Consider the following 24526-nt stretch of genomic DNA (forward strand, 5'->3'; position numbering starts at 1 on the left):
CCATTTAAATGTTGAATTTGAGGAAATCCTCATGTGGAGCTGAGATCCTCATGTGGAGCTGAGATCCACTTGGATCAACCTAGAAATGCTAGGCTAGAAACACTAGAGAGTACAGGGATAAAATGTTATCACGTGGCATTGGGATCATCTTGTTCCAAACTCCCTAATAGCTCACATTTAGATGACACTTTGAGCTGTGTAAAGCACTCTCCATGCATTATCTCCTTTGAGTCTTATAAGAACCCTGTGAGGTAGGTACATCTATTACCCACATTTCACAGATGAGAGAATGGAGTTTCAGAGAAGTTAGTGACTTTGCCAAGATTACACAGTTGCTAAGTTTCAGAGGCTAGATTTGAACCTGGGTGCCCATAATTCAAGATTCAGTGCTGCCACAGTGGAAATGGGAAGCAGTTGGTATTTTCTCCCCCACAAATTTTCCATTTTATAATTAGATAACAAGCACTGAGGAGAAATGGATATGCTTATTTGGAGACAGCTGCATGTAGGATTTTCTTTAATCAGCACTTAGCACAGTGACTAGCACATAGTAGGCACTTAATAAATGTTAATTGAATTGAATTGAATAGTGTGGTGCAGATGGTCAATTCAGGCAGTGGAATGACTTTCATTAGGGGAGTAAAAAGGAGATGCTCCTAACTCTACCTTCCCAGAAATATCACCAATATCTGGGATTATACCCTAGAAATTTTAATCTGGTTTCAGGGAATCATGGAATTTGGGGCAGAGATTATAGATCACATGTTTAGAGCTCTAAGGCACCTTGGAGGTAGTCTGATCTGATCTACTTATTTGACAGAAGAGGAAACCGAAGCCCAAACTTCACACTACTACTACTACTAAGCTTTTGAGTTGTTTCTTTTTTACTATTTAAAAGTGTAAAGAGCCTGGGTCTGAGAACCAGAAAATGAGGGTACTGGTCACTTAGACTTTTTTGGGGCTCAGTTTCTTCTGCTGTCATATGGTAATAAAACATGTCCTTATCTACTTTATGGGGTAGTTCTGAATGTGATTTGAGTTACTGGATATGATGTCTCATTGAAAAGCTAAAAAAAGCAATAACATAGGATAAATGACTATTTGGCCCATAAAGGTTGTTAAGAGTAGTTTCTATTCTGGAGTTTTTCTAGGAGATGACTTTGTATGGTAAAGGATTTGGAAATGAGTCTCCAGGTGGTGTATGGCTGAAAGAATCAGACAGGCATTGTTATAGTACTGTTTTGCCTATTACTCATGCTTGGGGGCAGCTGTTTTATAATGAGTTCAGTGAAGCAAAAATAAGAACTAATTACAACCATAGATTGGTCAAGCTGGAAAGGATCTTAGACATCCTTTAGTACAACTCTTACATTTTATAGATGAGGAAATCAAGACCCAGAGAGAGGAAGTGATTGACCCAAGGTCACCTGCAGAATTCATAGCAGAGCCAGCTGGGTGGTGCAGTGGTTAGAGCGCTGGGCCTGGAGTCAGGAAGACTTGAGTTCGAATGTGGCCTCAGATGCTTTCTGTGACCCTGTGTGACCCTGGACAAATCACTGTCTACCTCAGTTTCTACATGTATAAAATGGGGATATAATAGTACCTACCTCCCAGGGTTGTTGTGAGGAGCAAATGGGATAATAATTGTAAAGTGTTTAGCACAATGTCTGGCACATAGTAAGTGTCATATAAATGTTAGCTACTATTGACCAGAACTAGGGCCTTGTTCTTCTGTTCCCAAGTTTGTACTCATTCCATTCCATTGCTTTTAGAAATCTTTATTAAGGACTGGTGGTCTACTGGGGACAGAGAATCTTTGAAAAACTAGGCCTCAGGTCTCAATGAATTTTGGAAGCTATAGACCTTGTAAAAAGTGTGAAAAGATTTGCAAAGTAGTTCATTGTGTTGGGGGAGACACTTTCTCAGATGTTTGCTTTCTTTCCAGAGTAGCTAATTGGTTGTAAAATGTTAACAGAGGTTGTCATTTTGGGCTGAATTAAGATCCCTGAAAAATCCAGCTGTGAACAGGTGGGAAAGCAGAGGTTTCTCCCATATCTATATTTGCTTTTTAGCGATTACCTCATGATAGTAAAATACCAGCATCAACTTTCATTTTTTTCTTGAAAAAGCTGCCAAAAGTCTGAGAGAAATTTGAATATGGTTGTATTTGGATTTCAGTGATTACTTCCTCTGAACCAAATGTGATTTATAATAAATACATATAAATATTATATTAAATTACAAAATAGTTACTTATATTTGTATAGTGTCATAGTTTACAAAGTAGTTTTATATAGATTGACTCATTTGGTGCTTACAAAGCTCTTTTGAGGTGGTTAGAACAAATATGATTATTCCCATTTTACAGAGGGTGAAACTGAGGCTCAGAGAGAAGTGAAGTGACTTAGTTACATGGGAATAGAGTTGGAATTGATCTTAAAAAACTTCTTTCCAAACTGAGACCTATAGAGGGAAAGAGGCTGGCCTAAGGTCAGAGAGCTGGAAAATAACAATATTAACGTTTGAAATTCCGTCCTTGGACCGATTCCAGGTTGCTTTCTGTTGATCTATTTTGCCTCTGTTAGAGGAAACAGCCCCTTGCAGTGGGGCTCTCAGCAGTTCCAACAAAGGTTCTTAAACATGTTTAGACGCCAGCATAAATAGTCAGCTACAGACTGGGAATCAGCAAGGTGGCTGATCCTTAATTGTCTACATTGATAAGTTCCAGTAACTTTGGGATGTCTTGTCCCATCCTGTTTGACTCTTATGGTCATAGTAGGTAAAGCCTCAGCCAGCCACTTCTAAGCACCAGCTAGTTAACAGATCCTGGGATATTTCCCATAAGAGATTTGATTGTGTAAGGCCAATATCAATCAATCAATCAATTAACAAGAATTCATTAAACACCTATTACATGCCAAGCACTGGGCAAGGTGTTGAGAATATATTGTCAAAAGCAAAAGTAATCCTAGACCTTAAAAGCTTACTGTCTAGTTAGGGGAGGCACAAACATAGATGAAATCGACCTAAGATGATTTTATAGGGGGTGGAGTCCAGGAAGCCCAAGATTTGAATCTTACCTCAGATCCATGTTAACTATAAGCATATAACTTAATCTCTCTGAGCCTCAGTTTTCACAGCTTTTGTAAAATGTAAAAAAAAAACCTAAAACTTTATTTTGTAAAAAAAAAATACTAACACCTACTTAACATACTATTGTGAGGATCAAATGAAATAATGTTTGTAAAGTATTGAGCAAATCTTTAAAAAGTGCCTATGTAGATGTGAGCTATTACTGTTCTGCAAGAGCAGTGTGCTTTACTGGAAAGAACGCTGGATAAGGAGTCAGAAAGTCTGAAGTCTAGTGCTGGTTCTACCACCAAAAATCTGTTACCTTAGGTAGATCACTTCTCCGTGAATCTGCTTTCTCCTCTCAAAAATTAAGGAATTAACCTACAAAATCTCCAAATTTCTCTTTGGCTCTGTAATTCTCTTTTTGGTGGTTTGGCTAAGGTCCAGGGTTACTGTTTTGAGAAGAAAAGAAACCTCTGTGCAATGCTATAATTTCTGTGGAGATGTGGTATAATCTTTGAGTGATTGAAGTGCCCCGTAAAATCTAAAAGTGTGTGTCATTCATTGTTCAGTATGCAAGGCAGCTTCTGCCTCAGCTTTTCCTTATTAGTTTCTTATGATATCTTTAGACACAACTCTCAGTAAAATCAGGTCAGAATATATTTTGCATTCCCTTTAAAAATGATACATTCCTACTTATATTTTTATGGACTCAGCACACAGACTTATTGGATAGTCTATAATATAAACCAGAATAATTTGGGACTCATATGATTAGCATTAGTCTTCAGTAGATATGGCATTCTCTGGCCATTTTTATTTGGAGGCTAGTCCAGAGCTTTAAATCCAAATTAAGGAGTCACTTGTTTTATTTGGCTTCTGCCTGTGTTGGCATGTTAAGATTCACTGAGATTTCAATGAAAGTCATTGCTCAAATTAAATTCATTATCAGTAATGATGTGTGTGCCCAGACAATGATGGTGAGAATGTCAAAATGCAGTGTGGTGAACTCAGTGGGTGTGGTTAAAAAAAGTTATTGGACCAGTGAAATTAGTTTAAAGGAGGATAAGCTTCAGTCTCTTAAAGATCCAGACATAATTTGTTGCTTATGGCCTGCTACATGTCTTTATTTCAGTGTTCAAATGCTAGGACCTTCACACTTAATCACAGAAAAGTAAGATATCTCTTCCCAAAACAAAGTTCAAACAATGAGTTTTCTGTGACTGGATTATCTGCAGTGACTTGGGGCCTCCTTATTTCTGCTTCCCAGATCACTCTCAGTTTACTCATAGCAGAGTAAGGCTAAAACAAGTTTAGAGATAGTCAGAATATAATATATGAATATTATATACAGGAATAAGAATATTTATTTTAGTGTGGTTATATCTGAATGGGTCTCTGATTTCTAAATTCAAATATTGAATGATTTAAAATGATCTATTGTTTTGGGTACTGTAGGCTTCTCCTCTCCATTAGCATGCATAAGTGAGAGTTGACTAAGGTTGATCAAGAGAATGGCTAGTGCAAGAATTTCTTCTGGTCTTTTCAGTTTTCTATTCAGACCATGTAAGAGATCCTTATATTGAAGGTTGAATTAATTAAATGCAGTATGTCAGAGAGGTGGGGCATCTTGTTTATTGGTGTTTTCCAACTCAGATCTATTGGTGTGTTATTGTTAGCATGGTCTCCATCTTGCTAGATATAAATATTAGAATGGACTTTTCATTCATCAAGAGGGAAAGTTCCTATTTCCGGAATAACTAGCTCTGCCCCATTTCTTCTTGCAGATTACAAGCACTTGACATTAAGCTGTTTTGTAAGTCTTAGGTAAACTAGATGTTACAGCAAAAGTCAGTTCATTTGTGTTTCCCTAGAACAGATTTGAAAACTGTGGGACCCTTGACATTTCCCTTTCTGCCCATTGGAACGCTGTCCTACCTGTCTGTTTACAAATATCAGAATTTTAGAGTTGGGATTGATCTCAATCTTCATCTAGTCTAATCTACACATGAAGGAATCCCCACTATAATCAATAAAGGGCTTAGAATCTGATTTTCTCCCAAGTGTGAGCTATCCACCTACACAGAATGGACTTCAAGTTCCCTTTGAGCCAAGAGTAAGACCTCCCATCCACACTTTGCTGGGCAGGCCTTTGCCCTGAACTCCTAACCCTATTCCACTTTTTCATAATTTTTGATAATTTTCTCCATTTGAGTATAAGCCTTTTATACTTGAGTTCTCCCCCATACTGATTCCATTTCATCTTCTACTGCCCCTGCTGTCCATGTGTGTAGTTAAAACCTGTTTGACTGTCTTTGAGTTACAGGAAATGGGGATACTACTTTTCCAGTTTTATCTCGAGGTATGTTTGTATATTGATTTAGCTTAAGTGTCAATCCAAAGACCCTGCCCTGCTTCCACTGCATGTCTTAAGGAGTAGATGTGGTCCAATAAGTGAAGAGAAAATAGAAAAATTTTTGAGCTTAAGACATATGATTTCATACAAAGTTGCTAGAATGATTTGTTGTTGTTGTTCGGTTACGTTATGTCTGACTCTTCATGTGCCCATGGATCATAGTGTCCATGGGGTTTTCTTGGCAAAGATACTGGAGTGGTTGGCCATATTCTCTTCAAGGGAATTAAGGTCAACAGAGGTCAAGTGACTTGCCCAGGGTCACACAGCTAATAAGTGTCCGAAGCCAGATTTGAACTCAGATGCTCCTGACTCCAGGTCCAGCACTCTATCCACTGCGCCATCTAGCTGCCCCCATGGATTATTTTTAAAGAAGAGTAGTAGGAAAAGGAATGGGTTGAGGAGTCACTCGAACAGAATTTCCCTTTGGTCCATTCTAATGGTGACAATGACTTCATCTAAAGCCATTTGGATGCTCCATTTTCCCATCCTTAAAATGGGAATAATGGGGGCATCTTTCCATTATCTCAAAGAAAAAGTCTTCTGGGGTTTTAGAGAGGTGATAATATGAATTGAAGATATTTTGTTATCGTATGAGATTATTTACTTTAAAACTGTCACTATATGGTCATTGACCACATATATTGTGTTGTTGGGAGAAAACCATTTGGTAATATGGCAGACAAATATGAGAAGAAGCCTGCATATGGACACATGTTGATGGCATGTATGTATATATGTCTACATGTATGCATATGTATTTGTATATATGTTCTATATGTATACATGTGTGTACATATACATATACACACTTACATATGCATACATACACACACACCTTTCCTTAAGATGTGTCTATGTTGAACTCTCCTTAAGATGCTATTTGTTATTGATTTTTATTCTCATGTTCCTCAGCATCCACATTTCTATTGGCTCTTTCGTCAAACAAAATACTCCTTTACTTGTTTGTGTTTGTCATTAATGGTTAATTGTTATAGTGGGCAGGGGTGGGGGAGGGTAATGGCCATGAAGGGAGTGAGTGAAAGAAACTGCAATCTCTCATTAAAATTTGTAATCGGAATGTCCTAGTGGCAATGACAGAGATTCCCATGTTGCTTTCAAATCTCATTTCAAAGGAAGAGATAGAATGGATTTTATTTCAGGGCCAGCCTTAGAGATGGCTATGAAGGTGGTGCAGTTTGTCTTTGTCACCCCTGGGCTCTGTGCTTTTTACTTCCTTGATCACTCCTCCCTGCCTCCTTCAAGAACCCAGATCCCTCCTGCTTTTTTCTCCTCTATTATCGAAACTTGCTCTGACCCATTTATTGAACCTGCTGTAGGACTTTGGTAGATTCTCAAAAAATATTTGTCGAATGAATTAATGAATTCACACTAACTATAAATGACTTATAGTTTATAGTGTTATTCTTTCAGTGGTGTTCATTTTCATAGGCTGGGTAGTGAAAAGAATGGTATACTAGAATCAGGAGACCCAAGTCAAAATTCTAGCCAAGTGACCCTATGTAAAATCATTTACCTTATCTTAGTCTGTTTTTTCTTCTTTAAAAAAGGGATAAACATACTCACCCTACCCACCTCAGGGTTCTGCTCTGCTAGTTCTAAAGTGCCATATAAATATATTTTGGTTTTTTTTTTTTTTTTTTTTTTTTTACTAATAACTGTGGAATGTTAAGCTTATACCAGGATATGGAGGAAATATTTTCAGGAAAATCTTTCTGATGTCCTTGAAATAGTATCTTAATTTGCACCTAATATAAGGTCAACTCTGCTTTAGTCTTTGGCTGGCTTCTATAGCCTTGGGTTGCTATACTAAGTATTCACTGTAGACATCTGTTAGCAAGGGAGAGTAGACAGTTGTCATCTGATCATGTCCTCATCTGGATCAACTTGGGCCTTCATGGACTTGAACTAGTGACCTAGAAATGAAACTCTTGGTGTCCCTTTCCCAATCCTAATCCCCAAGGTGTTCAAGCACTACCTTCTGCGTGATTCTCATCTAATTGTGTTATTTTTGATGATAGCAATTTAAAGACAGTCCTCATTCCCCAAGGAACAGGCAAATACTTCAGGTTTTGCTTAGGTTAACTATTTGTCTCATTCTTGATGACTATGACTGAGAGGACCAACTCTGGGGATAGGCTCTGTGCTCTAGGAGGCTTTGATGTGAAAAAATTAATGAGTGTCACTGAGCTAATATAAAAGAATCTGACAAAAAGGTGGTGGCCATTTTCTCTCTTCTCATTCTGCTCACCCCTGGTTCAAACTTGTTAGGGGCATCCGTTGGGTAACAATAAGCAGAAGTAGGAATTAACAAAGCTATGTGACTTTGATTTTCCTTTGTGTTGCTTCTAAGGAACCACTCAACTGATTCTCTTCCTATTAGGAAGTGGTCAGTTCTCACTTTTTTTTCTGACTCTTTATTTCCTGACTTTGGCATTTGACTTTTGCTATGAGAAAACCTATTTATAATGGTCCCCTTTCTTCCTGTGTTGTTCTATTTATCACAGCATCTTTTTTCTCCCTTTCTTTCCACTCCACAAATTTTTCCTGCTCATCTATGCTCAAAGGGAGTGGGTACTTTTCAGTTCAGTTATGGATTTCTCTTTGGACTGAATACTTTCCTAAAATTATCAAGATGTTAGAGAGTGATAAGTAATATGTTCCATGTTCTTCAAATTTTCTTGTAATATTTATCTTTCTATCTAGGTTATATATCCTTTTTGGCCTTATCTTAGTAAATGGTAGAAGATATTGGTCTATATTCAATTTTTGCCATTCTGCTTTCCAGTTTTCCCAACAATTTTGACCAAATAATGAATTCTTATCATTTGTTCTAGTTACTAATCAGTTACAGGGATTCTCACAAAGCCACACTCCTCATAATCCCATGATGGTTCTCAATTATCCCCTCTCCTTGAACTTCTAAGTCAGAAGATGCAGGTTAAAATTTTTGCTCTGTCATCTAACCTTCAGTGAAACACTTCAACCCTTTGGACCCCCATTTCCTCACAATGCAAATGGCAAGGGTTGAATCAGATGACCCGTCAGGTCCCTTACATCTCTTCTTTTAGGTTATTAAGTTGTTTTTAACCTGAGTGGAATCTCCTCTATGTCATGACTTGGTCCTCAATCTTTCACCTCACAAAGGAGACCTGTAGAAGTTGGATTTGGTGCAACTAGTCTTTTAGAACTTTCAGTCCTTGGAAGACGTGGAGGTCAGGGAGGGAGTTAGCTTCCTTCGTCCCTACACAGTTTTAGTTTGTCCTCCAAGTCTTCCTTCATTCAGTACATCTCCACAGGTCTTCCCTGATCTTGGCAGCCATACAGGTGTCATATTTTCACATGGATGAACTGTTCTCAAACAATTTCTCCAATGTATTGGGAACAAACAAGCTTTTCTTTGACATTAGGAATGCAGGATCTTCTCATTCCAAGTAGCTTTTTTTTTCTACTTCTTCAAGAGACATATTTATTGTAGCAATGGGCAGGCAAATCCTGCTTACCCATTCATGTAAGAGTTTATTAAACTCAACTCCTTGCAGCTCAGCATCTCAGGGTAATAATAATAATAATTCACATTTCTATGATGTTTTAAGGTTTGCAATGCACTCTCCCTATGATAAACCTGTGAGGTGGGTTGTAGAGGTATTATTATCCACATGTTCTAGGTGAAGAATTTGAAATTCAGAGAGGTAAGGTCACTTGTCAGTAGTCACACAGCTAGTGAATATTGAAGCTAGGAGTCAGATCTGTCTCCCAGCTTGAAAGTTGGGGTTCTTTCTGCATCTCATACTGTCTGCTTATAAGGATAGAATACAGGAGGTAGTAGTCCCTGCTATCCTTTTCCCTCTGTTGTTGGAAGCAGGAGCCAAAGCCAATGCCCCTCATTGAAACAAACAACTTCACCACTGAGGTCTGTGAATCGTAAGTCATTTCCCTATGTCACCCTCTAGTTCACTGCGTATGGTGCCAGCCCAAATACCGTACAAAAGGAACCCTATGGCTGTCTTGACACAGCTGTTCCCTGCTCAGGGGCCAGAGTGAGGCTCCATGCTCTGAATATCTTTTGGCAGGATCATCTGCCATGTAAACCATCTGCAGGCATAAGTTAGAAGAGCTTGTAGAAAGTCTCAAGACTGCAAATAAGATTTTTATGTCTTGGGTTAGGTCTGCCTTGTTCCTTTCCTTTTTAACTCTGGACATTATAAGAGCAGATGAAAACAGCCAAACGTGATTTTTTAGGATTAGGGTATAGGGAGGGGAGAATTCAACCTACTTGCCTCTGATCTATAACAATACTTTGCATAATAATTAATGATGTACAATCTGTTACCTAATGGACTGTTTTACTGAATTTGCCCTTCAGTTTTGAATAGCTCGAGTTTTTTAAAAAATGATTTAAATGTCTGTGTTTTCTGGTTGTATGTCTCAGGACTTTGGTGATCATTGCCTGAGTTATTGTTGGTTTTCTTACTTAGCTGTTTTTTGGTTAATCACCTCAACTTATGGACTATTTATTACGTAGATGGCATTGTGCTATGAGACATTTTAAAGCCATATACACTAATACCCATAGCCTCTCAGCAGAGTATTATATATCCAAGGTGTTGATATAGCACAACATCTTAAAGCTGGAAGAGATCTTAGTGGTCATCTGGTCCTAGACTGTTATTTTGTGCTTAGGCTAGAGGTCAAATGAGTTGCCCAAGGTCACACATTAGCACATCCAGGACTAAAATCCAGATCTTCTGAGCTCTAGTCCAATATTTTTTCTCTACCTCCAGCTCTCTGAGAGTGAACAACCTTATGGGGATGAAATAGGTACAAAACTGTATGTTCCCCCATTCCTACCATGTGATAACTCTATATTGTGGCAATATAGACAGCCAATAAGCATGTTTAAATGTTTATTATTAAGCCTACTATAAGCTAATATAGAGATATAGAATCTCAAATCTGGAAGGGACCTCAGAGGTCAACTAATCTGGTGTATATCTGAACAGAAGTAGGTTCCACAAGATTTCTAATACGACTTGAAAACCTCTAGTGACAGGAGGCTAACTACTTCCCAAGCCAACCCATTCTACTCAACTCTACTTTTTAGGAAATTTTTTCCTATATTGAGTCGAAGTCTGACTCTCTGTAAATTTTATCTGTTGCTCCTAATTCTGGCCTCTGGGGTCATATGACACGAGTCAAACCCATCTTCTACATGACAAGCCTTCACATATGTGAAGTTGGCTATCAGGCCCCACAGAGCAGCTGGGTGGTACAGTCGATAGAGTGTCTCAGATATTCTACTAGGCCTCAGACACTTACTAGATGTGTTACCCTGAACTAGTCACTTAACCCTTAGTTTCCTCATCTGTAAAATGAGCTGGAGAAGGAAATGGTAAACCACTCTAGTATTTTTGCCAAGAAAACTCCAATGGGAGTCACAAAGAATTAAACATCATTGAACAACAGCATTATTACTGGGCCGCACCTGTATCTTTTCTTCTCTAGATGATGCATCCCAAGTCCTTTCAACTAATCTTAAGGCATTGAGTGTGCCTTTACCATCTTTTTTGCCCACCTTTGGATGCAGATAAGAGTAGATCCTCCTTGCGTATCTAATCAATTTGAATCCCTTGTGAAACATAGAAGTCCCCCATAGTACCTAGATGCAATGCTCTGGGCATATCAACAGCATTCTATAAATGCTTTTGATCAAGTGTTAGATTGATTAGTCACCAGCATGGAAGACTGCCTCAACTGGATCAAATTAATTGATTATATCTATATACTTGTATTACAACTAATGCTTAATTGTAGGATATGGACTAATATTAGCCCAAAGGGTTGCCTCATGCTTAACATAGACTAAACACCCATTTTAGGTGGTAATGTACCTTTGATTTTGTTGTATATATGTGTGTGTGTGTGTGTGTGTGTGTGTGTGTGTGTGTGTGTGGTGTGACTATATCTTTCCCAATGGAGCAGGTATAAATTAAACTATTCACACTTAAAGGTTTTTCTTTCTTTCTTTCTCTCTTTTTCCCTTGAGCTTAACCTTGCATTGAATGTTTACCAACCCCTTAGACTAAAGTTGGACATTAGGCTATTGTTGGTTATAACATATATACAAGCGTAAAGTTTCCCACCAAAAAAAAGGCTAGCGTTAAAAGGAGTTTGGTCCCTGCTGGGTTGTTTCCTGGAGTTTATGGAGCTATGCAGGACTCCGCAGGGTAAATAGGAGCTTTGTCCCCGCCTCTGGGTCAGGCTCTCACAGTTGGAGTGAGGTTGTGTTACGGTTCTGCTGACAACACTTTATAAAACACACACACACAAAATGTAATAATTCATTAGAGAAATGAAAACTTTTGAGCTACAATAATTAGGACTTCGTTAAAAAGCCTTCTCCATGTTTTGGGACCTTTTCAATTGATCAGCAGATTAACATATGTCCCAGTGTTTACAGACGCCTTGCAACCTTAGCCTGACAAATCTTTCCTACATTTGCATGCCAGAGAAGAGTCCTTCTCTCCAATGGCGATTATTTTTAACTCTTAGATCTACTACCTCTCTGTGGAATATATTCCTTTAGGGAAAGTACAATCCAAAGGGGTCAGCCGCTTGGCTCCTGCTTAGGGGAAAACTCTGAAGAATTCCCACATCCCCCTGGGGTAGAGCCTGCTTTTCCCCAAAGAATAGGGCGTTCAAAGTGTCTTTGCCACATAAGGGCTTGTGTGAGGCCCTGGGCACCAGTTGACAGGGATGTCTATCCTCCACAACAGATGGTCAGGCTTTCGATTTCAGCAAGCAATCCATCGGGAGAGGGCCCTGAAGGGGCGGGCTTCACATTCTGCCAGCATTCCACATGGCAGGGGCAGCTTAGGGCAATTGGTATCTAGTGTCCATGCCCTTCATAACTTGCATGCTAAATGATGAGCTGCTGACAGGAGAGCCATCCAGGGGCCCATCTCTCTAGTGTAAGATCTACAAGTACCTGCATTCTGTTTTTCTTTGGCAAGAATTAATGCCCTATTACTTGTCTTTCAAAATCCATTTTTGGCACCGGTACAGACCTCCTCACGGTGGCAAGCAGTTGTCTGCCAGGGTTTGTGCTGACAGCTCCTTCTACCACAATCTGACTCTTAACTGTCAAAGCCAGGCTTTGGAGGCTTACATAGTGAATAGTGTGCACCTGAGATGACCAGGACTTGGAGAGTCCACATGAAGGAAAATGTCAATGATTTCTTCCCATCATTATTTTGATCTTAAACCTTAGACTCCATCCTGCATCTCCCTCTCCCACTCTCCCATTCTTATTTCTACCAAACACATATATTCTTACCTGCCCTAAGCTTGGGGTGGTGGGCCTTTTTATTTGGAATTGTTCCCTCAGTCAAATAGGTTTCTTTTCCCATCTAAATTCGTTAATCTAGCTTGGTTCTAATGTGATTTCTTTAGGGGTACCATGAGGTCAGTTTCTGTATTTCAATTTTCCTGGATCAAGTAACCCCATCATGAGAGGGAGGGTCAGTAGCAACTGAACCCCCAACCCCTGCATGAAAGGGGTTTGTTCCAAGCCTGTTAGAACCGTGACTGAGAGCTGTATGCAGAGGTCCAAGCCATTGGGTACCTGCTGTATACAAACCCAGGGCATAGGGCCCCATGAAGACACTTATTATTTTTATCCATCCCCGAAACCTTTGACCTTACTATCCAGACCTCACTGGAAAGGAACCTGAGGTAATTAGTCTATCTTTTATTAATCATCTTCTACATGCAAGTGCTGCTGAGTCCACCACACATGTGTTTGTGTCTGGGGTAAATGCCCACACTCAGATTTCATTTTACACAGTTAGGTTTCAGTGGTGCCCGGCCAGTAGTTTATCTTGGACAAAAGGTTGACCAACCTTGGCTCCTGGGGAGAAAGCCTGGAAACTGAGATGGATTATTATTCAAAGGCTGATTTTCATGGGTTGACAGTTGAGTGATGCATAATACAGAAGAAAATATTTTAGTCAAATGTTTACTTTTGTGTGCATGAGTGTTTGTATATGTGTGTGTGTACTCTCATAGAAGTCGGTGTCTTTTTTTAAAGAGGTATCTTTTCATTACAGTCTTCTTTCAGTGAGCAAATTGGCGGAAAATGGAAAGTTTTTTTCTTTTAGAGAAATGATTTCATTGTTAGAAATCACTTTGACCTTCTTCATCTCTGTTATGCCTCATCCTCTAATTTGTTAAGACTGTAGTCCATTGTGATTTCTTTCTTGAGATGATCAATTGATAGACGTGTTAATTTTTGAATTAAAATTTGGATTGTATGGTACCATGAATCCTCTGGACACATTTGTGTTGAAGTGAGACTTTGACATTGAGATAAACTTGAGGGTAAAATAAGAAAAAAGAAAACATTTTCACAAAGAGAAAATTACATAGCTGGTATTTTATGTGTTCTGGTGCTTATGGAAAATACGTGTATTTGAAAACCCTTTGCTGAATCTTCCTGAAACATCTGTATTTCAAAGTACTAGGGGGTAGGAACATTTGGGACAACTCACAGAAATAGATATTTTTTTTTCCCCAAATGTAGAGATTTTGGTTCCCTTGAAAGTCATTAGCTGTGGTTACATCTTATGTTGGTCTTTTCCATCACTGCAGTCTCTCCTGTGCTTACTTAACATCTGAGTCTGGCCCAGGCCATGATTCAGCAGAATTAAGCCCCTGGGTTTCACTGCGGAGTCGATTCAGGGAGGAAAATGGTCTGAAAGAGGATTCTCCTTTGTTGAAACTTACATAGCTTTTGTCAAGGGCCTATATCCTAAGAAATTACACAGGGAAGATATGAAAACCTAGGTGAACTTGTTCAAGGCCAGCAGGGCAGTTTCTCTACTCGTAAATCCCAATGAGTATCTGTGGAGTTCTGATAATCAGCCTAATTTATTCAGTGTAGTTGTTTGGGTAAATATGCTTACCGAGAATTTATATTCATGGTGTATATTTTGCCAGATATTCATCTTTTGTGAAATTAGAGGGAACTGCCTCATATTACTACAAATATTCTGGTTTAGGGAATCTTGGGAAATTCTTGTACAATGAATATCTGTCTTAAATTACAGTGAAATTTTTACTCCATCTGAGTTTGGGGTTTATTTTTGCATTCTTCTGTGAGATCTGTTGGTAGTCCTGGAGATTTTGCTTCCATGAAGATGGTTCAGATTGGATCCAGCAAAGAGGTTAAAGCTTCCTATGTGAAATGTTGGCTATGATAAGTTAGTTTATGTTTATTTCAGGAAATGCTGGAGAACAGTATACTCTGCCTAAAAATATCTTGTACCCTTTTTCTTAAGGTGTGTGATGCTGACCAAGACATTTGTTTCTCCACAGGTTCTTCTTGAAATTTTTCCTCAAATGTAACCAGAATTGCCTAAAAAATGCAGGAAACCCTCGGGACATGCGGAGATTCCAGGTGAGTATACCATCTTAAAATCTGACTCATAAGATGATAGATGACTACGATACTGTAAGGGATTCTTGATCTCATCAATAGAGCATTCCTTTGAACTGTCAAGACTGTAGCCCATTCACACTTTCTCATCCTGTATGACTCTTGTTCATGTCCCTCTATACATTTTCCACAGGATGACCTTCCATTATTGGAGGCCTTCATCTCTTGATTTTGTCTGGATGCCATTAGAGCCTGCAGGCTCTCCACCCTTAGCGCACTTTACAGAACCAGGGCACCTCTCTTTCCAGTTATCTGTATAACAATTCTATAATTATCATCATCATAACAATAATAATACCTATACTATATATAATGCTTTAAGATTAGAAAGCCCTTTACATATGTTAACTCATTTTATTCTCACAATAACCCTGTGAGGTAGGTGCTATCATTATTCCCATCTTACAGATGAAGAAATTGAGGCTGAGAAAAGTTAAATGACTTACCTAGGGTAGCACAGCTAAGTAAGTATCTAAGGTGAGATTTGAACCCAGATCTTCCTGACTCCAAATCCAGTGCTCCATCCATTGTGTCACCTTGCTGCCTCTGTAGGCAGCCTACTCAAGGCCACCATGTGTCTCTCTATTTCTTTATGATCCACCATTTTAATTCTTTAGAGACCATAGTATTCTATAGCTTGCAGCAATGAAGTACCATTGGAAGAGTGGAAGATGGGCCTTTGCTTTAGAATAATCCTTGGGTTTATTAAAAGCACTATGCGATTCCCCCAAATGCAGTCTTGGTTATGAGTTTCTCCCAGACCTTCTCAATTTCAGCAAGTTGAAAGTGTTTTAGGGAAGGAGACATCATTTACTAACTTTCTGCTCCCTTGAATAAGTAGTGTTCCAGTAGGTAGGCAACCTGGAGGGAGAATAAACCCTGTTACCTGGTCCAGTCCTGGAGCATTTTAACTTGAAAATCATATCTTTAGAGATCCCTTTGAAATTTCCAAACCATATACTTTTTATGAGCCTTCCTAGATAGGGTAAGGCAATGATGCCAAATCTTTTTTTGGCCACACAGATAAATGGTTTGGTTAGCATACCAAGAAAACCTCTGTGGGTTAAATAAAGTTTGAGTTGCTGAAATGGTAGCCTCTTTTTCAGAAACCTATGTCTATTAAAAAGCAGTCTACGTTCTAACTCTGTTCTAGCCTAGAAAAATATTCTGTCCCACAACAATGTAAACATGAATCCCTTGAAGGGCAGGCAGAGCAGGGAAAGACAGCTTGCTAAGATGAAGGCTTCTGAGGTTCTTTCTGACTTAGGGCATGGGATTGGATAGGAGGTGACACTCTAGTATTTTGGCATTCACTTTCTCTCATTTTACTGCTCACTTTTTCACGATGTTAGGTCAATGTAGATGCCTCAGTTTCTTCATTTGAGGAGTGGGAACAATAATCTATATGTGCATTCCACCAAGGTTTAAGAGGTGAAGTTGCAACCATACATATGGCATATTTTTAACACCCCTTCAGTATTAACTGCTTTTTCTCATGATCTTTGCTAATATTAGCTTGGCATTAGTTTTCATAATTGTGAATAGAAGCGTGTGATCACTGAGAGGCTCCTGGATAGCCCTGGCAATATTCATAGCCTGAATTCTAAGGGGACATAAATGATTAGGTAGCTCTGAGCAAGTAGAAAGAAAACACTGAAGTAGGAATTAGGATACTTCTTTTCTAGTCTTGGTTTTATCACTGATACACTGTCTGACCTTGGGTAAATCACTCCGCTACTCTAGGGTGCAGTTTCTTCATCTGCACAACGGTGGAGCTGGGCTAGATGTCATCAGACGTCCCTTCAGACTCAGGAATTGTATGAGTATCTGATTCTCAGGCCCTGTAAAGAAGACTGGAGATGTGTCCCCTACCAATCCCCTAGGATGACTTCTTGCTAATAGCTTTTGAAATCTCAACAGAATGAGAAGTAGAAAGGCAGACAGCATCTCTCTAAGTATTTGGTCCCCACTGTGAGGTTACCTGGGCCATTCAGGCTTTTCTCTTAAGACTTGACACAAAGTATCAATCAAGGTAAAGGTTTTGGAAGAAGAGGCCCCTGGTGGACTTTGCCAAAAAATTGGCACAACAGCAGCTTCCTCTCCTGTGAGATTTTCTTTCTTAAGGCCAGAGGCCTCTGCTTAGCATTAGGCCTGGGTTTTACTTACTTTGCTAAAGTAGCTCAAGGGACTGTTTTCTTTCTATCACTTATAAAATAAAATTGCCCAATATTTTGCTAAAGAAACAAAATTGAGTTTTCGTATAAAACTTCTTGCTAGCTCAGTAAACCCTTTGGATAGATTCCGTATCTCACTTGAATATACTTGGGGTGGTTATAATAATAACTATAGTCATCATGATGATGACTGCTAACAAGTTGCTTTAGATGATGCAGTTCAACAAGCAGGGTTTTTTTTTTTTTTTTAAGTGCCTGCTTTGTGTCAGGAGGCCACGGTCTAGTATGGGAATTAGACGGGCATATACGTAACCGTTACTCATGGTTCAAGCCTAAATCATTTACATAATGATTGAACCTTGAATTACGTAACTATAATAATATAAATTAGGAAGTAGATTTGGAATGCCTGGATTAATGTTGGGGTACTTGTTAGGATCTTAAATTTGTAAATGCTTTTGAGCGACATTGGGAGACTGGGTGTCTATGAACTACTTTCAACAGTTACCTTGCCTTCTGAAAACTGAAAGCAGGGAGGGTCAGCTGTTCAAAGACTGGAGAGCCTCAGTGCACAGGAAAGCAATGTCCACCCAAGCTAGAAACCTTTCTTCTTCTTCTTCTTCTTCTTCTTCTTCTTCTTCTCCTCCTCCTCCTCCTCCTCCTCCTCCTCCTCCTCCTCCTCCTCCTCCTCCTCCTCTTCTTCTTCTTATTCTTGCAGTGGGGTTAAGTGACTTGCTCAGGGTCACACAGCTAGTAAGTGTCAAGTGTCTGAGGTTAAATTTGAACTCAGGTCTTCCTGAATCTAGGGCTGGTGCTCCATCCACTGTGTTGCCTAGCTGCCCCACTAGAAACCTGTCTTAAAATTGCGTGTCCATGATTATTTAGAATGTCTGGATAGCTCTGCAACTGTGGAATACTTAGTCATCATGATTTTTTTCCCCCTAAAAGGGTACTTCTGATAAGCTAAGAAAGATGGCAGTCCTGGAATTTCCTGTTAGTTTGGAAAGGCTTCCAGGTCAGGGGACTGTTGTGTTTCTGTTATCCAAGGACTACCCTAGCTGGGTTCCAAAAGTTTGCCCAATAGGTGAATTTCTTTTGGCTATTGCAACCCGGTGAAAGGTGGATGAACTGGGAGTCAAGAAAACAGGGTTTGGATTTTAGGTCTTCTGTTTAATAGCTGTTTGGCCTTGGGCAAGTCACTGAAGTTCCCTGAGGTTCAGAGAACTTAAATGTTAAATAGATAATTAGCCCTACCCTGCCTGCCTCCTATTTAATATCAAATAAGCTAATACATATGAAAATGTTTTAGATTATAAGGCAGTATATAAACATAAGGCCTGATTATATTATTATTGTATCAGCATCCTTTAAACAAGAATTCTTAATCTTCTTTTGTGTTATGGGTTCTTTTGGCAGTCTGATGATAAGGTTAATAGTAATAATAATAATAATTATGATGGTGATGACAGCTAGCATTAACGTAGTACCTACCATGTGCCAGGCCCTGTACTAAGTGCTTTATAAATATTATCTTGCTGATCCTCATGACAGCCTTGGGAGGTAGGTGTTTTATTATCCCCATTTCACAGTTGAGGAAACTGAGAGAAACAGAGGTTAAGTGAGCTGCCCAAGTAAGTGTCTGAGGCTGGATATGAACTTCCTGACTCTAGGCCCAACATTCTATCTACTGTACTACCTAGCCTACCCTTTCTCAGAAGAATATTTTTAAATGCATAAGATGAAGAACATTGGATTACAAAGAAAACCAATCATATTGAAATGCAGTAATAAAAATATTTTTTTTAAATTTTGAGTAAAGTTTAAGCCCAAATTAAAAGCCCTTATTTCATATATTTAACATGTTAATTATCATTCTTATATATACTTTCTGTTGTCTTAGTCATTATTTCATTCAGTTCCTTTACTCATAAGACTATTGGTTCATAGGTTATGGTTCACATATTCCAAGCTGGAAGGGACCTTAGAGTCAACGGCGTCCAATCTCACCAGTGGAGAAACTGAGGTGCAGAGAGTTTAAATTACTCTTCCAGGGTCACCTAGGTGGTAAAAGTGGCAGAGGTGTGATGCAAATCTTCTTCCTCTGACTCTGCACCCACTGTTCTTTCTGTTCTGCCATTTACATTTCCTAATTTTGCTCATTTTGCTTCTCTTTGCTCTGGCATAGTATTTACCCTTAATCCAATCCATATTGATTATTACCATTTTTTGACTAGAGCTCTTTGGCCTTCTTGAAAAATTTATTTACCCTGTCATAGCTTAGCCCAGATTTTGGATAAAGGTCCCTGCCATGTGAGCAAAATGTGAGCCAGGTGGATAATGGATAAAAGTATACGCATTTTTATATGTTCAGTCTATGATTAAGTTAGCTCCATTTTACAGATTGGGTGACTCAAGCCCTAGGACAATCAGAAGCTTCCTTAAAATCATGTAGGCATTACTGGCATATCTGGGACTCCTGTCTTTTTTCTTGACCCCAAAACCAGAATGACTTCTCATAAATATGTGTTAGAATCCACCAAGAAGCCAGAAAGAGATTTTAACATACCCCTACTTCCATCAGGATTAACTGATTACATTTTTCTCTTTGTACCGTAAATGGAGAGCTGGAATCAGATGACTGCTGTTGACTGGTCTTGCCACGAGAAAACCCCAGTCTACTCTTTACACACTGATGAGAGTTTTATAAGTTATACAGAAAAAACCCAAGTCCAGGAGACATCTGATTGAAAACATGTTCTTATGTCTATTAAGCGTGTTCTCTCCAACTGGAGAACTAGCCCATCATTGATGCTATCCGTCCCTCACTGCCCATTTTATATGCTCACTAGTCCAGACTGATTTTCATATGGTAATACTCATAGTATGTCTCCTCAGAACAGCAATCAGGAGCTTATGTAGGTGACTGGGGAAGACATGAGGAAGATTGTTGATCTCTTGACTCATAAAGACATTCTGTCAAGCAAGTGTAGCTTCACAGCAGCTGAGATTCTAGTGTGTAAACAGAGACTGCTTAATTACGCAGGTCATGTCAATTAGTGTGACCTTAGCATTTTCAAGAAATTAATCACTTTCAACAGAGCCATGCACTGTTCATACTTTAATGCAGTATGGAATTCAAGCTTGTAGAAAATCCATTAGAATCAGTACTTAAAAAAAAATTCCAATGGATGTTTTCTTTTGAACTCCCTAGTCTGTGGTTAGGGTAGCAAACTTACTTAAATAAAGCTTTGGAGCTCCTGAGATACAGGCTTCATTCAGTGCTCATGGAGGATGGGGGTAGAGAAAGATGGCGAGAAGCAGGGTAGAGGTGGGGTTCATTAGGGGGCAACCAACCTGGTGCCAAGTCGAAAGTCATTTTTGACTCTAATGAGCAACTCTCTTCACTTTGACACTAAAAAGGCTTTGTCAAAAGACTCCATGAAAATCACGCCAAGGGGCTGGTCCTAAACTGACAAAAGCCAGACAATTAAGAGTTAAAATTTAAATCCTTATCAGCAGCCTTCCTTATTGTGTCTAAAGATTCCTGGGGCAAAGGGGGTAGATGAAGGAAACAATATGGCGTGTCCAACCTTAGTGCTGGATACTATCTTTATTTAGGGAATATAGAGCAAAATATTCATTCTCAAAATTTTCTCAAGCTTAGGAAGATTGTTTATGTCCTGGAACTGTGATTTCATTGGTGCTGGGAACATTGTTGAGGTTACTTCTTCTCCAAATGCTGTGCTGCAGTTTAAATGCAAGAGGACTTGAACCTAGGGCTTCCTGACCCTGAGACTGCCTATTATACCCTGTGACTATATATGCCTTCATGGGGAGGGTGGAGCCAAGATGGTGGAGGGAAAGCAGTGACTGGCTTGAGCTCTCTCCCAAAGCCCTCCAAATACCTAAAAAAATGGCTCTAAACAAGTTCTAAAGCAGCAGAACCCACAAAAAGACAGAGTGAAACAAATTTCCAGCCCAAGACAGCCTGGATGGTCTATTGGAAAGGTATATCGTGCCAGGCAGGGAGAAGAATGCAGTTTGGCATGGGCGCACAGTCTGCATTGACCCTGGAGCAGGACTCAGAAGACTGAATTGCCGGCAGCTGTGGTGGTTTCCAGACTTCTCAACCCAGGAACACCAAAGACAACTTAGAAGGTCAGTGGGAAATGCCTGTGACTGCAGTGAGAGAGGAGCTAGGTCTCAGCCTCAAATCTCGAGCGCGGCCCGGGGCCATGGCTTTTTCCTGAGCTTCTGGCCCACAGACTGAGGGGGAATCGAGTGACTGATCAGAGGGGGATTACAAGGATCTCTTTGCCAGTGCTGAAGCAGGAATCTCTTGCTTTACCGGTGCTTAGATCTGGGTCACAGTTCGGAGGGGCAGGCCTGGGGCAAGGAGGAACACTGGTGTGGTGAACCTTGTTGTGGCTGTGGAGAGGAAACACCTCGCCCCTTATCATACCACCTTGGAAGAACTGCAATTTTACAGGTCCCTAGAAGTATCTCTGAAAACAGCTGTACAAACCCCTGAAGCTTGGGACAGTACACTGTTCACATTGGAAGCAGACTTTTACCTTAACAAAGAGTTTAAAACTCAAGTAATTGGCCGGGATCATGACTAAGCAGTGCAAAAAGAGTCAGACTATATTATCTTATTTTGGTGACAAAGAAGATCAAAATGTACAACCAGAAGAAGACAACAAAGCCAAAGCTCCTACATCCAAAGCCTCCAAGAAAAATATGAATCAGTCCCAGGGCTTGGAAGAGCTCAAAAGGGATTTTGAGAAGCAAGTTAGGGAAGCAGAGGAAGAATTGAGAGTAATGCAAGAAAATCATGAAAAACAAGTCAACAGCTTGCTAAAGGAGACCCAAAAAAATGCTGATGAAAATAACACCTTAAAAGATAGCCTAACCCAAATGGCAAAAGAGGTCCAAAAAGCCAATGAGGAGAAGAATGCCCTAAAAAGCAAAATTGGCCAAATGGAAAAGGAAGTCCAAAAGATTACTGAAGAAAATACTTCCTTAAAAATTAGAATTGAGCAATTGGAAGCTAGTGACTTTATGAGAAATCAAGACACTGTAAAACAAATCCAAAAGAATGAAAAATTAGAAAACAATATGAAATATCTCATTGGAAAAACAAGTGACCTGGAAAATAGGTCCAGGAGAGAGAATTTAAAAATTATTGGACTATCTGAAAGCCATGATCAAAAAAAGAGCCTAGACATCATCTTTCAAGAAATTATCAAGGAAAACTATCCTGATATTTTAGAACCAGAGAGCAAAATAGAAATTGAAAGAATCCACCAATCTCCCCCTGAAAGAGATCCTCAGAGGAAAACTCCTAGGAATATTATAACCAAATTCCAGAGTTCCCAGGTCAAGGAGAAAATATTACAAGCAGCCAGAAAGAAACAATTCAAGTATTGTGGAAACACAATCAGGATACCACAAGATTTAGCTGCTTCTACATTAAGGGACCGCAGGACATGGAATATAATATTCCGGAGGGCAAAGGAGATAGGATTACAACCAAGAATCACCTACCCAGCAAAACTGAGTATAATCCTGCAGGGGAAAAAATGGTCATTCAGTGAAATAGAGGACTTTCAAGCATTCTTGATGAAAAGACCAGAGTTGAATAGAAAATTTGATTTTCAAATACAAGACTCAAGTGGAACATGAAGAGGTAAATGGGAAAGAGAAAATCATAAGAGACTTATTAATGTTGAACTGTTTCCATTCCTGCAAGGAAAGATGATATTTGTAACTCATGAGACCTTTGTCAGTATTAGGGTAGTTGGAGGGGAAAAAATTATATGTACATGTGTATAGATATAGATAGATAGATAAATAGAGGGCACAGGGTGAATTGAAGATGAAGGGGTCATATCTGGAGAATAAAATTAAGGGGTGAGAGAGGAATATACTAGGAGAAGGAGAAAAGGAGAAGTAGAACTGGGTAAATTATCCCACAAAAAAACCAAAACAAAACAGAAAAGGAAATACTCTTACAGTGGAGGGGAAATGGGGGAAGGTAAGAGGGAATGAGTGAATCTTATTCTCATAGGATTTGACTTAAGGAGGGAATAACGAACACACTCAACTGGGTGTAGAAATCTGTCTTACCCTATAGGAAAATAGGAGGGGAAGGGGACAAGAGAGTAGGGGAATGATAGAGAGGAGGGCAGATTGGGAAAGGGAGTAATCAGAAGCAAATACTTCTGAAGAGGGACAGGGTCAAAAGAAAGAATAGAATAAATGGGTGGGTGGGATAGGGTTAAGGGAAATAGAGTGAGTTTTTCACAGCATGTCTACTATGGAAGTGTTTTGCATAACTGCACATATATAACCTATATTTAGTTGCTTGCCTTATCAATGAGGGTGGGTGGGGAGGGAGGAAGGGAGAAAATTTGGAACCCATAATTTTAAAAACACATGTTTAAAAAAATGTTTTTTTCATGCAACTGGGAAATAAGAAATATAGGAAATGGGGTATAGAAATCCATCCTGCCCTACAGGAAAATTGAAGGGGAAGGGGCTAAGAGAAGGGGGGGAGAGATAGAAGGGAAGGCAGACTAGGGGAAGGGGTATTTAGAATGCATGCCATCTTGGGGTGGGGGGAGGGGCAAGATGGGGTGAAAATTTGAAACTCAAAATCTTGTGGAAATAAATGTTGAAAACAAAAAAATAAATAAAAATTACCATAAAAATAAAAAACAAAAAAATATGCGTGCATGTATGTATATGTGTGTATTATATATGTATACACACACACATAAACACCCATTTGTGAGTATATACATGCAAATATGTTTATGTTTATGTAGATGATGAATGAGTTTATTTTGCTCTTTCTACCATCACTCTTGGTTCAATTACTCTTCTCCCCTTATTCTATTAAAAATAATAAAATATCAAAAGTGACTCTAAAATCTATGTAAAATTTAGGAGTTTTTAATGAATTAGGTGAATTAAGAAGAATTTAAGTTATTTATTTAAAAGATCCATACTCTCGAACTGTTTGTTATGATTAGGAGGTTCTTAAAAGACACATTTGCCCTCGGCCTTCAATTCTGCACTTAGCCTCTGTTTTTTACAAAGTCAGTATTTCCATCTCTTTCTTCTCTTCCTTTTCTCCTGCTACTCCTGCCACATGAACTTTTTTCCCTATCCTTTTGAATGGATTTATATTGTTTTGACAAATAGCACATCTGGCAATTACATTCCATACTAACCAAACTCAGTGAGCAGGGGCCCCGACCAACCTACTCAGAGAAAATAACACTAAGTTACATCACACTGATTAATTATACTGAAAGCAACCCTAATGATAGTCTCAGAATGCAG

General features: G+C 39.2%; 1 protein-coding gene across 10 annotated transcripts in view; it reads left to right on the forward strand.

Moving 5' to 3' along the window:
• EBF1 (EBF transcription factor 1) overlaps positions 1–24526 on the forward strand; it is a 460751-nt gene that overhangs the window by 274089 nt on the left and 162136 nt on the right. For all 10 annotated transcript variants that reach the window (XM_027841850.1, XM_027841851.1, XM_027841852.1 and 7 more), the window contains exon 7: positions 14882–14963. In XM_027841850.1, the coding sequence (XP_027697651.1) occupies positions 14882–14963 (82 nt within the window). The remainder of the gene's footprint in view (positions 1–14881; positions 14964–24526) is intronic.

This window comes from Vombatus ursinus, unplaced genomic scaffold, assembly GCF_900497805.2.
Source record: "Vombatus ursinus unplaced genomic scaffold, bare-nosed wombat genome assembly UNPS02014863.1, whole genome shotgun sequence".
In the NCBI taxonomy this organism is placed as follows: domain Eukaryota; kingdom Metazoa; phylum Chordata; class Mammalia; order Diprotodontia; family Vombatidae; genus Vombatus; species Vombatus ursinus.